The sequence below is a fragment of the Phaethon lepturus genome, unplaced genomic scaffold (genome assembly GCF_000687285.1).
Source record: "Phaethon lepturus isolate BGI_N335 unplaced genomic scaffold, ASM68728v1 scaffold11966, whole genome shotgun sequence".
Taxonomy (NCBI): Eukaryota; Metazoa; Chordata; class Aves; order Phaethontiformes; family Phaethontidae; genus Phaethon; species Phaethon lepturus.
The window spans coordinates 37,064-52,427 of NW_010544136.1; the positions used below are offsets into that span (position 1 = coordinate 37,064).

General features: G+C 40.6%; 1 protein-coding gene across 1 annotated transcript in view; it reads left to right on the top strand.

Moving 5' to 3' along the window:
* The window catches only part of MGA (MGA, MAX dimerization protein), a 49,133-nt gene extending 34,462 nt beyond the window's left edge, over positions 1–14,671 (top strand). The window contains exons 17-23 of the mRNA XM_010288580.1: positions 3,752–3,876; positions 5,229–5,280; positions 6,958–7,143; positions 7,843–7,954; positions 9,536–9,769; positions 10,827–11,003; positions 13,371–14,671. Coding sequence (XP_010286882.1) covers positions 3,752–3,876; positions 5,229–5,280; positions 6,958–7,143; positions 7,843–7,954; positions 9,536–9,769; positions 10,827–11,003; positions 13,371–14,671 — 2,187 coding nt within the window. The remainder of the gene's footprint in view (positions 1–3,751; positions 3,877–5,228; positions 5,281–6,957; positions 7,144–7,842; positions 7,955–9,535; positions 9,770–10,826; positions 11,004–13,370) is intronic.
* The last annotated feature ends 693 nt before the right edge of the window (positions 14,672–15,364 follow it).

The following is a 15,364-nucleotide window of genomic DNA, read 5'->3' on the forward strand; positions in this document are numbered from 1 at the left end:
TTGTTGAGTAAATGCTGGTTGTTTGCATAAGTGCTATTCTTCAAGTGTGATTTTATATAGTAGAACTCAAGATTTCTTAAGTTTCTGTAAGGATACAGAGCCACTTGACAGGAAACAAAGCTGCATACTGTTCACAAGCAGTGTTTGAAAGCTGTTGAAATACCTATACTGAAGTGCAATGTAGTCTTAAGTTGGTCACAGTTTTGGTAGCCCCTGCATACGTGTTCTGGATCTAGACTGCAGGCAGTATTTTGTTGGACCTCACCAAGGTCCCAGGGATGTGGTGCCTCCTGCTGTCTTGGGGAGCAGCGGTGACATGTAGCTCCTAATCAGCCTGTCAAGTTCAGAGTGATGCACTGCTTCCTTGGTAAAGACAGTCCATTTTCTCTGTGCTCTACCTGGTCCCAGTGCTAACAAGTCTTGCTTTGCGGGAGAATATTTACAAGATGGAACAAATAAGGATTTTACGGGCTTTTACGCACAGAGAGAAACAGTATTTCCTCAAGTTCCTGCCAGTACCAGTACCATACTTTCAAAGTTGGATGCGAATTTGTTTTACCTCCATGCTGCTCTTCATACTCATAACAAGAACTGTCATGGCATAACACAAATTCATAGCTGCTCTGAAGGAAAGCTGCAAGAAACTCCAGAAGTGAATAGTAGAATAATTTATGTATGTCCTTTCCAAATACAGAACTGACCAGAGATGAGAGCTGCTTTCCTGGGCAGAGAAGAATGGTGTCTTTAAAGTCAGCACATGTTAAAAATATCTTTAAAGAAAGAGTGAGATTGTTCTCTAAGGCTAGTAATTTCTCATCTGAGGTCATTCTCCTTGCTCTTCTCTTTTGTTTTTCAAAAGACATGACTTTTTACAAGCATAGAGATAGTAGGTAACATGGGAGTGTGCATAGCAACTTGCAGAAGTACGGATACTTTTCTGTTCAGATCTATCAGCTATAGCTGATAGCCCGAGCTTCACTTTTCTTTGTTTCAGTAGTAGTATCTCGATACTTCATAGTACAGGAAGAGGGGCGTCAGCTTCTCTGAAAGTGAGTAGTTTGGAAGCGTATACCTCTTCCTACACAGAATGTATACTACCAACACCTTGTAGGACCCCTCATGCTGTGAATGGAAGGTGATGGAAGACTTGGGAGTATGTGAGAGTGGTTTTACAAGGGGAGGATGCTGCACGGTTTCATTCTTAAAAAGCTGGAAGATTCTACAGGCAGTATTGCATATGTGTGTGTATGTATTTAGACACTAAAATATATCTACTATATACACACACTTTTTCATATATATGTATGCTGTTTTTCATATATGTATATGTGCACATACACTCACTATATACTTTACTAAAGGCTACATCACTACAGAGTCTACACTACTGTACTTCACAAAGGTTATATGCTCAGTGTAACCTTTAGTAAGGGAGGGCAAGCTTGCTTAATTTTTCACACTGATTCTGTATTTTCACACTGACTTTCAGTTTTCTGTAGCCTTGATCACACAGCCGTGGGAGATGATGTATTACACAGGGTTTAAAAAATATTGATCATTTTCTCTGGCAGCATGATTCACAATGGTGGTCAATGTGTAGTGTCAGTAACTAAGGTGGCAATTTTTACGTTGTTGTTTGAATTTGAGAGAGCTGTTGTGGTTCAACCTGGCAGGCAGCTAAACACCACACAGCCATTTACTCCCTCCCTGCAGTGGGATGGGGGAGAGAATCGGAGGGGAGTGGGTGGGTGAATCTGTGGGTTGAGATAAAGACAGTTTAATAGGACAGAAAGAGAAGGGAAAGTAATAATAATGATAAAAGAATAGACAAAATAAGTGATGTACAATGCAGCTGCTCACCACCTGCCAACTGATGCCCAGCCAGTTCCTGAGCAGCAGCCCTTGGCCAGCTTTCCCCCTAGTTTATATATTGAGCATTATGTCATGTGGTATGGAATACCCCTTTGGCCAGTTGGGGTCAGCTGTCCCAGCTGCTTGTGCCCCCCCAGCCTCCTTGCTGTCAGGGCAGTATGAGAAGCTGAAAAGTCCTTGACTTGTTGCTGAGCAGCGTTTACACTAAGTAAAACATCAGTGTGTTATCAACATTAACCTCATCGTAAAACCAAAACACAGCGCTATACCAGCCACTAGGAAGAAAATTAACTCTATCCCAGCTGAATCCAGGACAGTAGCCTTGCCACAAGTTGCTGGTTTCAGGCTTGTGTTTGTCGTCTTTTTTTGGTTTAGAAAAGGTTGTGTTTAGTCAGTATGAAGAAGCCAAATACTATACCGAACATTAGGTTATTAGAGATCTTGCTTCCCTGTCAAAAAGGATATTGTCAGCTAAGATTTACCATCTGGTTATAAATTGAGCCCCTTTTAAACTAACACAGCTGCAGATTTCACAGGTGTAAATTTCATGACTGATGATTGGAAATGTGCATCCTTAAGCACTTGTTAGTTATACTTGTGTGGTAATTTAGGCTGCTGTTGTTTGTTTTTGTTATAGTGCTGTGTATAGCCTAATCTGTGGTCATCTGAGGAAGTGCAACGCTTTCTCTTTTCTAATCAGTTCCTTAAAACAGTGTGAGTGGCAGATAACTTCATATAATCAGTACCATGAAAAGCATTTATTAGAGGACACTTACTGATCCAGTATTGCACATTGGTGTTTTTTTTTTCCTGTTCTGCACTTAGTGTTTTTTGTGATTAACTGTTTGCATCAATTTCAGGTAGGTATTCAGTTCAGAGAAGAAGGAGATTGCAGCTCCTCAAAAAGAAAGAAAAGAAGGACAAAGAGAAGGAAGGAAAGACAGAAGAGAAGAATAGGAGGAGGACGAGATTGGGTTAGTTCAGGGAACTGGTTGAAATAAGAGTACAGAATGGAAGTATAATTACATTTTCTTGCTTAAGGAGGAGAAAGAGTTCTGCATTCTGTAAGCAGACCAAAGATTATAATATAAAAAAACTTCAATAAAAACTGAGATAAAAAAAATTGCTTGAATAAGATTTGTTCTGTTTGGGGGGAGGGGGAGAATCACCTGATACTACAAATGGCCACAAGATTGTAATGAGATTGACATTAACTCCTGTAGTTGCCACAGCACTGCAGTTGTTCTCTATCTCTGTCTTCACAGATGGTAGCAAGTTTTCTTGGTCAGGCAAGCATGGAGAAAAAGTACTCTTCAGAATATCATAAATATTTAAAATAATTATTGGGCAGCGTTTTGGAAAGAGCCAAAATCATACCCTTCATCATGTAAGCAGTTTACTGTATGACCCAAAGAAGCCTGCTGTATGATGTTCTGACTGTTGCTATCTTAGGTATGACAGACCATTACCAAGGTGATAACTATCTTGACTCTTGTCAAAAACATGTTAGTTAGCAAGAGTCTACAGTAATAGGTTGTAAAGGCAGTTTAATCTTACTTGAAAATGGAGGCAGGAAAGCTCTGCCTTGTGAAAAGCTTTTTATCTTGCCCGTAGTAAAAGCATAAATGACAAAGATGGGTTTTGCCCTTACCACAGTTCATTTTGCAGAGTTGCTAGTGGGAGGAATTCCTTGAGGTGACAGTTAAAATAACCACCTGCTTAGTACTGTTTATTGGCCAGTGTAGCTGGAGATGTTGATTCTTTAATGGTTCGTAATGTTATAATGTAATATCTTTTGAGACTGAAGTGAAACTGTTTGGCCTGAGCTCTATTGCTAAGTAGATACTCATTTTAAAAAACAAAACAAAAACTGTTCCAGGATGCGTGTGAATACAGTGAGGATGACGAGCAGGTGGACATTGAGACCGTGGAGGAGCTTTCAGAGAAGATTAACATTGCCCGTCTGAAGGCCACAGCTGCTAATATCCGACCTTCCAAACAGAAGTAAGCATCCTTGGAGAGCACTACAGTTTTGCATTTTATTGATGAGCTGGAGTTGAATGAACCCATTAAACAGAAGGTTTAATGTGATCGTAAGGTAAAGTAAGGCTTGTGTCAGGTCTTCCTGAGCACTGGTGCTTCCCAGTGTCTGTGAGGACGGGGCTGTCAGAGCTAAGAGTAGATTCGAGTGTCTTAGCCTTTTTTTTTCCCCCCTTTTAATTAATTTGTTCATGGCGATGTGTATCTTGTAATGTAAAATTATTATGAGTTAATCGCCTCCCTTCCTGCAGTCTGAATACGAGCAGGGTCGTCTTGGTTTTAAATGTGATTTTGCAAGCTATGTTTATTCTTGCTGGTGGACTTGTTATTTTTAGGCAGGAGCAGTCATTGGCTTAATCCCTGGTTCTGTAAATGAAAGCTTTGTCTTTGGGACCATTGCCCCAGCAAAGAAAGTGTTTTCTTATTTACATATAGTCTGCCATGGTTGGATAGCTTGGCTTTTTTGTTGTTGTTTTTGTTTTGTTTTTGTTTGCTTGTTTGTTTTTGTTATTGTTGCTGCTTTTGCATTTATAATGACAAAAAGACATGGCTTGAGGTATCTAAAGCTGCTCATGGCTATTTCTCAGTTGCATCAAACAAGAGAATGGGGAATGTTGCATCCTTAGTTCTTTTTGTTTGAAGAATTTTTTGTAGAAACTTTGAAAAATCTGATTGGTGATATTATATACCTCCCAGATAGTTCCTGTTTTTTATCTTAAAAGATACAAGCTCAACTTTTATCCTTAGGTGTTGACTTTGCTATAAATTGTGAAAATCTTTCAGTGAGAGAGAAAAAGATGTCATGTTTTGTAAAAAAATAATTCTTTCAAATGTGTATGGTTCTTTGTTTTCTTGAAGCTCTTGAGATATGAGGAAGCTGTTATTATATATTTGGATAGTAATAAATGCGAGGATTTTGGTTGGTTATTCTTGGTGTGGGAGGGATTGCTCTGCCATCTGTATTGAATCTGTGTTTTTTTAAAAACAACCAAAAGGTAATAAAAAAAAAGTTCCTGCAGCTAACAGTCCCAGGCTGAATTTTTTCTCTTTGGCACATAGTGAAATAGTTTGTCTCGTACTATGGGATAATTTTACAGTTTTCAGAACAGCTGAATTTTTTCCAGGATGATGGCATTGGAGATAAGAGTTCACTTTCCTGAGAAAGCTCAACAGTAGCCAGCTTTCATGTAGTTATACAAGGAAGAGTTAATTTCAAGGGATAAAAATGAGCAATTTTAGGCTGTTGGAATGTAGTTAATGAGGATAGAGTGCATGAGATGAGTAGCGTTGGGAAAAACTTTTTACCTTTCTTCCAGATACCATGCTCGTAAATCTTCGGATGAAAAATTATCAGAAAAACCTACGAAGGTATATGTTCGCTCTCCTCTTTCCTTTTGGTATCACACCTCCATTTTAAAGATAAACTTTCATCTCAAGTACAACTCTTAATGCAATTTATCTACCTTCCATATATTTATGATTAAATGCGAGAAGCCAAATGTGAATATGGGGGGAAGGGGCTCAGTCCAAATCTCATTAAATAAAAAGGACTGCTACTGGCATCCGTGGGTTTCAGGTTCAGCTTTATGTACGGGAGGAATATCTGCCTTTTATTAGTAAGTTTGCTTAGATTTTGTGTTCTTGGCATAAATCATTTTTACAGCACCCATAATGTAACAACTGAGAAATGTTTTCATGTGTCGAAGAAGACAGTATGTAGGATTATATAGGCACAGCACTGCATGAAGGATTTCTGAGAACAGTAGTTCAAATAACATGTGCTTAGGCAAGTTAAAGATAATGCAGAGTCCTTACAAACCAAAACTCATTGCAATCCTTCTGAAGTTTATGCTGTACTTTAGGGTGGCTTTCAAGCCAGTTCTGTTAACTGTCCATGACAACTATCTTGTGATGTACTTGATGTCAGATCTGCAGCTACCTGCTGGGGTGGGGTGGGACTTTGAGGTGGGGTGGGAGCCAGGTGTATGTCTTATACATTAGAGCAGACTGGTATGTATGCTTTTGCCTGAGATGGAGATGGGTTGCAGGATGCTCTGCCTGCCTCGCCTTCTCCATGTATTCTTCTCTCTGCCCATGAAGTTACAGCATGAGGCCCTTCCTTGAAAGGAACCTACTGCCCAACGCAAGTTGCAGCCTTAGTCTGCTCAGTCCAGTGTAAAATGGATGTCAAGAGCCAGGTTTCAGGAGACAGTCTTCAGATTCCTCCTAAGGCCAGCAGGCTCAGAAATAGTATCACTGGACTTGAGGAGTCTTTCCACTGATTCACTGGGGTTTGGAGCAGACCTAAAATGATGTAAAAAACACGTTAATGCTACTTATTAAGTATTACCTCATCATGAAATAAATAACATAATTGTGCAAAACCTGTAAGAGTAATGATGAAATAACAAACCTTCAAATCTGTAGAGGTTAGTAATTACGCCTATTGCCCGTCAATCTTTTTGGAAACTTAAGCAAATTCAAAATCAGAGCCTGTCTTTGACACTTTCTGTTTCTTGGTAGATGTCTGGGGTGATAAGTTTCAATGCTGTCTTTCGCATTTTCACCTACAATGTCTCTTTCTCTTGGCCCCAACCCATATGTACACATGAAACAAAATAGAAATCAAACTGGTTTAACTCCAAGGAAAAATTCAATTTGATATATGTGATGCGGTTGTTTCATTCATTAGTAGACTTTTTTGACAAGCAAACAACAAAAAAAAATTAGGCTCAAACATGCGTGATTTTGCTGTAATCCTGTGGTTTACCTAAGTAGCCTTGTATTGCAAAAAATAAAAGCTTATGAATAGAAGGGACTGCTCATGATCTTTTCCTTTAGGGTTGATATGATTATTGGTCAGCATTTCATGCTTATTGCGTGTGCTTCTGACACTGAACTTTCATGAAGACATAATAAGAGACTAGCATGACCTGAAATCTTCAGGTGTCTGTAGAAACCTTGTAAATCAGGCATGCCTTTGAACATTATTTGCCATTACATTACCTTTTTTATTTAAACTGGTCAATATGGTTACTTCTCCAGCAGAAACCTCAATTCTGGAACAGAAAGCTGAAGACTGAGGCAGAAGCCTTTGCTCATTACCGCCAGACACATACAGCAAATGAACGCCGGCGACGTAATGAAATGAGAGATCTCTTTGAAAAGCTGAAGAGAACTCTGGGGTTACACAACGTTCCCAAGGTCTCCAAATGCTACATTCTCAAGCAAGTAAGTATTTTGAAGCCTAAGTGAGGAGGAGAATCATTTAATCTGGACAGAGTAATTAAGCTAGTATGAACTGTTCGAAGTCCCAGTGATATTGTGGATAGAGAGCTTGTGTCACCTTTACGGGACTCCTTAGAATAAAACTATCTGAAAGAATCTGTATTCCTAAAAACTTAATCTTGATGACACAGATGCATGTTTTCAGATCACCTCTCTCGTTGCTGTGTTCTTTGTTAATTAAAGTATCAAAGGTTATGTCTTATTCCTTAGTGGTATACATCAGCCAATTTTGAAATACATTGAAAACTTACTTTTTTAATGCAGGAAAAGATAGCATTTCATTAAGTATTACAATGACATTAAAAACTTAATTGCAAAGATGTAAATGACAGGAAACAAAGCATAAGTTGTAGATACGTAATTATGCTTATCAGCTATACCTTGAAATTGTGCGATAAAAGTTTGGTTTTTCCTTTAAAATAGGTGAACTTTGGAGGAAAAATGAACAAGATAGATGTTTATCACTTTGCAGCTTGCATTTAGGGAAAGCTGACATTACATGGTACTGCACATGCTTTTTCTGAGTCCTAGTTTCTCAAGATGATGAAAGCGTTCAAATAAATTTTATAAAAGTTTCTGGGAAGGAAAATTATTTTACTGTGTATCATTGGTTTATAAATCAGTTCCCTGACACTTTTCTAGGCCTATGAAGAAATCCAAGGATTGACTGATCAGGCAGATAAACTTATTGGACAGAAGAACTTACTGACACGCAAACAGGATGTTTTGATTAGAAAAGTATCTACGCTTTCAGGTGAGACTGTTTTTGGATACAGACTAGCTAGAATAATGAAAGAAAAGGCTTTTAAGAGTTGGAAGTGAGTCGAGTAATCCTCTGTGGATCCAGGTGAGTCATTAGTTCACATAAAATTTAGACTCTTGATGCCAAACGAAGACCTGCTAAGCTCTGACTCAGTGATACACTCATCATGCTGATAAGAACTGCTTTTATTTTCCTTTATATGCCTAAAGGAAGTCTACAATGATCTCTCTGCTGTAAGCCACAGGCTTGGGTTCCTGTGCATTGAGTATGCTTCAGCGTGTGTGTGTCAGGGGGAAAGTCACTTCATTCTGTTATTGGTCACTTCCTGAAACGGCTTTTCTGCTCAGTGTTTCACAAGTATGCATAGCTGTCTTTGACCAAAACCTCAGACTCTTTTGGTCAACTTTGCAAATAACTATCCTTGTATTGCTTTTCTGAGAACTTGTGCAAGTAGTGTCTAGAAGGCGGCAGCTCTGGCTGTAGAACAAAATCGCATTATATTCTGAGCTGCTACTCATCTAGGCATTTCAAGACAAAACCATGTTGCATTTATTGTGTCTTTCTGTCTCATCTGGATGTGTAGGAAAGCTGTGACACATGTCCAGCCAGTACCAAAATGTGTGTGAGCAAATAAAACCTTAAATTATTCTTGCAATATTCTTACTGTCTGGGAATAAAAACAGGAGACTACCTGTAAAGTAGAAATGAAAGATACTTAAGTATTGTGTATTTATGTGAATCAATTCATGTATATTTGAGGTACTTGGTTAAAACAAATAAATACTAAAAAGTGTTTTAGTTAACCCTCATCTTAATTCAGAAATGTGTGATAGGCCTTTTGGGCAGGGAATGAAAGCAAATAACTTCATAAAGTAGTTTTCTGATCTTTTGCATTCCTGGTGAAGTACCTCAAAACTGATGAGGAAAAACATCATCTCAGGATAGTTAAATAGAGACTTAATTAAAGATAGACAGTGATGTTAGACCATAAATACTAAGCAGGAAACAAGCCAGCATAGTTATTTCAACTTTGATCATATTAAATCGTGTGCATCTGCAGAAAACAAATTAGTTATAAAAACTTCGTGTTTGTTCAAGGTTACAACTTGCATGTCAATGGCAAACTGTATGTGAATTTACTTCTAAATGTCGTTTGAGTAACAGGGTCTGTTAGTCCAAGAAGTTTCATACCAGGTAAAGGTAACATTTTGTCTGGTAGTCATACATTCATCATTAGGAGATACGTGGGTTTCTTTCACAGCTGTGGATATTTTCAAATGGTACTTGTTCAGCAAGAGCTAGTGCTTGTCCAGGCTGATTTCTGCTCATCAAAGCTGCAGTTGATAAATTCTGAAATGTATGGATGTTTCTGAAGGGAAAAAAAAATCTTGGAATAAATAGGTAATTACTCCCCTCTGTTACTAAATTTGCTATTTACTTTGTGGGGTTGGTGGTTGTCTGTTGTATGGTAGTTGAATGCTGTCAACTTAATGGACTTTTAGCTCTGTCTTCATCTTTTTAGTTTTGGAAAGAGTTTGAAGATGGGTTGACCCTCTGGTAATTTTTCTGTAGGGAAGACAGAAGAGGTTGTCCTGAAGAAGCTCGAATATATTTATGCCAAACAAAAAGCAGTAGAAGCACAAAAAAAGAAGAAACAAGCTGAGCCAGAGGAATCTGTTGTAACCTCAACTGCTAGCACACAGCAAGAAGGATCTTCTGCTCCCTCCAGAGAGCTGACCCAAATGACTATGACAAATAGAAGAGGCAAGCCATTGATACTCACCAGAAAAGGAGGCCGTGCCACAGGTGGGCTAAAAGCGACACACCTTTTGCATAAAGGGGAGGCAGACACTGAAGCAGCACCCCATGGGATGGGAGAATTCTAACCTGCTTATACAGAAAACTTCTTTCTTGAAGGATAATTGGGTACAGGACCAGGAAGTGTTCATCCAGTAGGTGTGGAAACAATTTGTTTTCAGTAAGGATGAGATCAGCAGTACTGAGGTCTTCAGATGAGCATGACTTACGAGTTTCAGAATGATGGGAAGTAAATGCTTATTAAGTTGCCCTTTGGTCTTACGGAGTTTCACTGCAGTAATTTCTGAGAGTCAAAGTGGTTGTTTTCCATTAACCCCCAGAATACTGGAGCTGCTAGAATAGATTCAGTTTTTAAAACATCCAGCTCCAAACAAGCTAGCTCTCAAGGTTGTAGAAGACTTGCTCTTAAATTAAATGGCAGAATTGTTAGACACTTGACAATTTTTTTGGAGCTGAGAACTTGTGGAGAAGTAGTTGGCATTTATCAAGATGTTCACACCATAAATGTAGTGAGGAACAAAAGAATGGCAGAAATCCAAACTTTCATGATGGTACCACTAGAATACTCTGTAAGGATCTGGTGATGTTTCTTATTTTAGTAAAAACAAATAGACCATACCTGAAGTGGTCTTGGGCTTACATAAACAACTAATCATTCTGGTTTCCCAAGCCTCATTTTTGTCCAGTCCTGGGGAAGTTTGGCATCAGAATTTGGATTTGGTGAGAGAACTTCCTTTCTTTCTCTGGAGTGAACAAGTCCCCTTTATAATTTCAGCGAGACTGCTCTGATGCTTGATCAGGATGCCACTCTGGAGAATTAGGATTATGTTACACTGCACAAAAAGGTAGCACAGCCTGGTTCTAGCTGTGTAGTTGAGGTTCCTGGAGCCTGTGTAGCTTCTCTAGCAGCTTTCTAATCTAGGACTTGTAAACCTTCTAACTGGAGTTCCTTCCACAATTGTACTTAACACTGGATTGCAGGATATCATTTGCCATCAAGAGTGCTATGCCAGAATAAATTACTGATTTACATATTTTTTTACAGGGGACACCTCATCCTCTCTTACACTAACTGCTGCAAGCCTAGTGATGACTCCGCAGGGGCAGGTGCTTACACTGAAGAGCCCACTGGTACCAGGGCAGGTGGCAGCTGTTCCGTCCACGCTATTGCAAGCTGAGTTAAAGCCTCGAGCTGTCAGTACTACCATGGCAGCACAGCCAGGTATGATCACATGAGAACATGTTAATGAAAATCAGTATAATGCTGTTCATAGCAGTGCATAGCTGTTTACAAAGTAACATGTTACTTAATTTTTGCTTTAATTTGGGGGGGTTTTGTTGTTGGCTTTTTGTGGGTTTGGTTTTTTTTTTTACAACTTTACTGACTGAGGTAGAACCTGCTTCTGATAAGAGAGATTTGATATAAATAACTCAAAATATCAGTTTATCAACAGGTGAGTAAAATCTGTTAAATTTTCATTATTCCCAAATTAGGGAAACATAGGGAAGATTTCTTAATCACCTACCAATCCATATTTCTATTTTTTACCACTTTCAGATGGTATTACAGTGTAAAGTCTTGCCTAGAAGTGCAAGGCCCTTATTTTCCAGGCTTGACTGAGTATCTGAAAAGCTCTTGTTTCCACCTCACTCCCCCTTCCCATTTTCTTGGATAAGGTATTGCTTCTGTGATGATTCAGCTGCCAGGATCAACAGTTCCTGTCCAAGTAAAAGGAATCCTTACTAATTCTACCATTCCCATTACACTGTCAACTGTTGCTGGAAACCCAGTGCCCTCAACAGTAGTATCGGCTACAGAGCCCCATTCAGGTAGGCTCTTTGTTTTTTATGGATCTTTTTGCTTGCATGCAGGGAACATTACCCATGCAAAAATGAAGCTAAATTGTTTTCTCACTATGAAGTAATGATAGGTATTATTGTTTGGGTATTCAAAGAAAATAGCTGTTAAATGTTTTGAACAGGTTAGGGGGGCCTCTAGGGGATTAGAGATGAGAGCTTTTTAACTTTCCTTCACCTTACTGAGCCTCCTTGCCCTCAGCAAAATGAGAGTAAGTGGGGACTGGAATGTGTCTGTGGTGTAATGCATCCTGCTGTGGAAGCTGCAGTACAAAGTGGTGGGGAGGCTGTTGAAAATCTTTGCCTGTTATATCCAGACTTCTGCGCTGGCACAACCCCTTCCAATACCCTGCCAGCTCTGCTTGCCCATTGGAGAGATGATTTTCAAGACTGAGTACTGTACATTGGGTTTAGGCGTGGGGTGGTTCCTGCCAATAGTGTGCTGCTGGCTGTCTGTTGTGTTAAAAGCAAGCCGCTCACTTTCTGCTTCATTCATAGAATCATAGATTAGTTTGGGTTGTAAGGGACCTTTTCAGGTCATCTAGTCCAACCCCCGTGCAATGAGCAGGGACATCTTCAACTAGACCAGGTTGCTCAGAGCCCCGTCCAACCTGACCTGGAATGTTTCCAGGGATAGGGCATCTACCACCTCTCTGGGCAACCTGTGCCAGTGCTTCACCACCCTCAATGTGAAAAAAGTCTTACTTAGATCTAGCCTAAATCTACCCTCCTTCAGTTTAAAACGATTACCCCATGTCTTGTCGCAACAGGCCCTGCTAAAAAATCTGTCCCCATCTTTCTTACAAGCCCCTTTTAAGTACTGGATGGCTGCAAGAAGGTCTCCCCGGAGCCTTCTCTTCTCCAGGCTGAACAACTCCAACTCTCAGCCTGTCCTCACAGGAGAGCTGGCCATTTTTGTGGCCCTCCTGGACCCGCTCCAACAGGTCCGTGTCTTTCCTGTGCTGAGGGCTCCAGAGCTGGACGCAGGACTCCAGGTGGGGTCTCACCAGAGCGGAGTAGAGGGGCAGAATCCTCTCCCTCGACCTGCTGGCCATGCTGCTTTGGATGCAGCGTGGGATACAGTTGGCCTTCTGGGCTGCGAGTGCACGTTGCTGGCTCACGTCCAGCTTTTTGTCCACTAGCACCTCCAAGTCCTTCTCGGCAGGGCTGCTCTCAATCCCTTCATTCCTCAGCCTGTATTAATGCTGGGGTTGCCCTGACCGAGGTTCAGGACCCTGCACTTGGCCTTGTTGAACATCGTGGGGTTCATTGTAGTCATTTGGTCATAATGAAAAAGGAAAGTTCACTTCAGTAGTCACGTAGTCCCTGAAATGCCTCTGTGGTATTGCACACAAAACCAGTATTGCAAAATATAAGCATAAAAGTAAAGCATGAGAAAACAGTAAGGGGGAAAATTGTCATTCTGTTTTCCTTGTGCATCACTGTCAGAATTGTAAGCATTACAGTTACTTGCATTGTACCAGCCTGCTGGAGGAAGGGACTGGGCAAGTGGTTCTGGGATAACAGATGTGGAGCTTGCTCTTTTTCTACAGGTTGAAAGTTAAACTATTAGTGTTTTAAGGCTTCAGTTGAACAAAATTGTGTAAGTGATTTAAATTGTGAATAGCAGCTTCCTTGAGGAAGACCTGAAAGTAAGCAAGTTATATTTAATTAGGAATTACCTTGCAGTTAGCATGGATCCTGATGGATGCTGCTTTTTTTGGTTTTGCAGAAAGCGAAGATTCATTCATGATGCCAAAGATTGTTAATGTAACATCACTGGCTGCTGAGGGAAGCGTGAGTCTAAACCTGAACAAAAACAAAAATTCTAATATAACAACAGCTGCAGGTGCTCAGGCTTCTGAGAAATCCTTGGTTGTAACACCCCTTGAAAGTAGGAAGAGTGATAACATCCTTTCAGAAGAAAAAGCCAAACCATGTCCTGGAGATGGTGGTGGAGATGGAAGAAATGCCACAGGTCCCACAAAAGTTTTCTCTGAAAATAAAGATGGCTTTCCACAGCTCCGGAATGTATCATCTACAAAGGAACCTCCAGAGTCCTTCAGCAAAAAGCTTTGCATTGGTGAGTTTGTTGGAAGCCAAGCCAGGAGGAAAGATGGGGATCCCGGAGGGGAAAGATTAAAATCTAAAGAATTGCCGTTCCGCAAGCTGCAGATCAAAGACTCCAGGATAGAAATGGAATTGAGGAAAGTAGCATCTGCAATGGAGGAAGCAGAACTGGATGCAAGTGAGTTGCTGAGCAGCATCGAGGAGAGTGATGACACCGATGAAACCCTCACTTCACTGCTCAATGAGATTGCCTTCCTCAATCAGCAGTTGAACGATGATGCTTCAGCTATGTCAGAACTGCCCAATACTCTAAACTCAGAGTTCTCTCATGAAGATGCAGAAGCTCGTCGGGGAACAGCCAGTGATCTCACTGCTGCAGATGGGTCTTCCTTCCAGTTTGGCCATTTGGGAGGTGGTTTTAAAGACCTTTCTGAAGTTCCAGGGAGTGGTGGCTCTATAAGCCCTCTCCTGCTGCACCTGGAAGATGATGACCTTACTGACGGGGACAAGAACTCCGGGGAGCCTTCATCTGAAGCAGATATTTTAAAGATAGTAATAGGTGCTGAAATGAAGGATCCTCTTCCCAATCTGTCCGTAACCAGTGGTGGGAATGGCAAAACCGTAACAACCTTGTCAGAGACCACTAATGTGACCCCACCGGTTTTGCAGATGAAAACTAGTCCAGAAGCTAGTAGTGCCGACACTTTGTGGAGGCCCATGCCCAAGCTGGCACCACTTGGCTTGAAAGTGGCAAGTCTGCCACTGGACTCAGAAGGGCAGAGTAACAAAGTGATGCCCTTATTGGCACCTGTAGTTGCAAAACTGGCACCCAGTGGGGCAAAAACTTCATTATCTGCAACTGTTCAAGAAGGACAGGATAACAAAGTGATGCCCACGTTAGCACCTGTGGTTACGAAATTGAATACTACTGGGACCTTGCCTTCAAATTCAGCAGGCAAATAAATGCATATATTTTTTTATCAGAGACCGGAATGGAAATTGGGAGCAGTGTGAACCAGTGTCGGAGTTCGGCAACCTCCCTTGTCTGCAATGCTCGTTTTCTGTATGGCATCAGCACTCTCTTCATCTGAGGGCAGGCCCCAAATTGACAAATAAGTGCTATGAAACTTTAAGCATGCTGACATATTTTTACCTCACAGCTGTATTCTGGGTGTTCTCCTTCCCCTTCACAAAACAAGAAGGATGATCTATAACCATTGCTGGGCACATGGTATCCTTCCAAAATGGAGTCCTTCACAGAAATAGTTTGTCAAAGGACTGAGAAACCTAGGCTACTGAAAGAGATTTCTTCCTTCCCCCACCCCCATAGGGAGGCAGCTGTCTTGTTGGGGAAAAAAATCTGGATTATTTGTTTTTGTACCAGGCAAATTATCTATGCAGAAATGGGATTGTTCACATTTGCTTTTTTTGATGTTTGCAGAATATGATGAATGTGCAGAAATGAGATTGCGGTTACTCTTGAACTTGTTACCTAGAGCAGCGGAAGGGAAATCTGAGACACTGCAGAGGGCTGAAGTGAAAAGTTTTTGTTCTTTGGTGCTAGATTGTTCTCTGTCGGAGACTTTTTAGGAGCTTACGCGCAAAAGATTTTAATAAACATCTATAACTCTCACTACATGGGGAAGAATATGATAT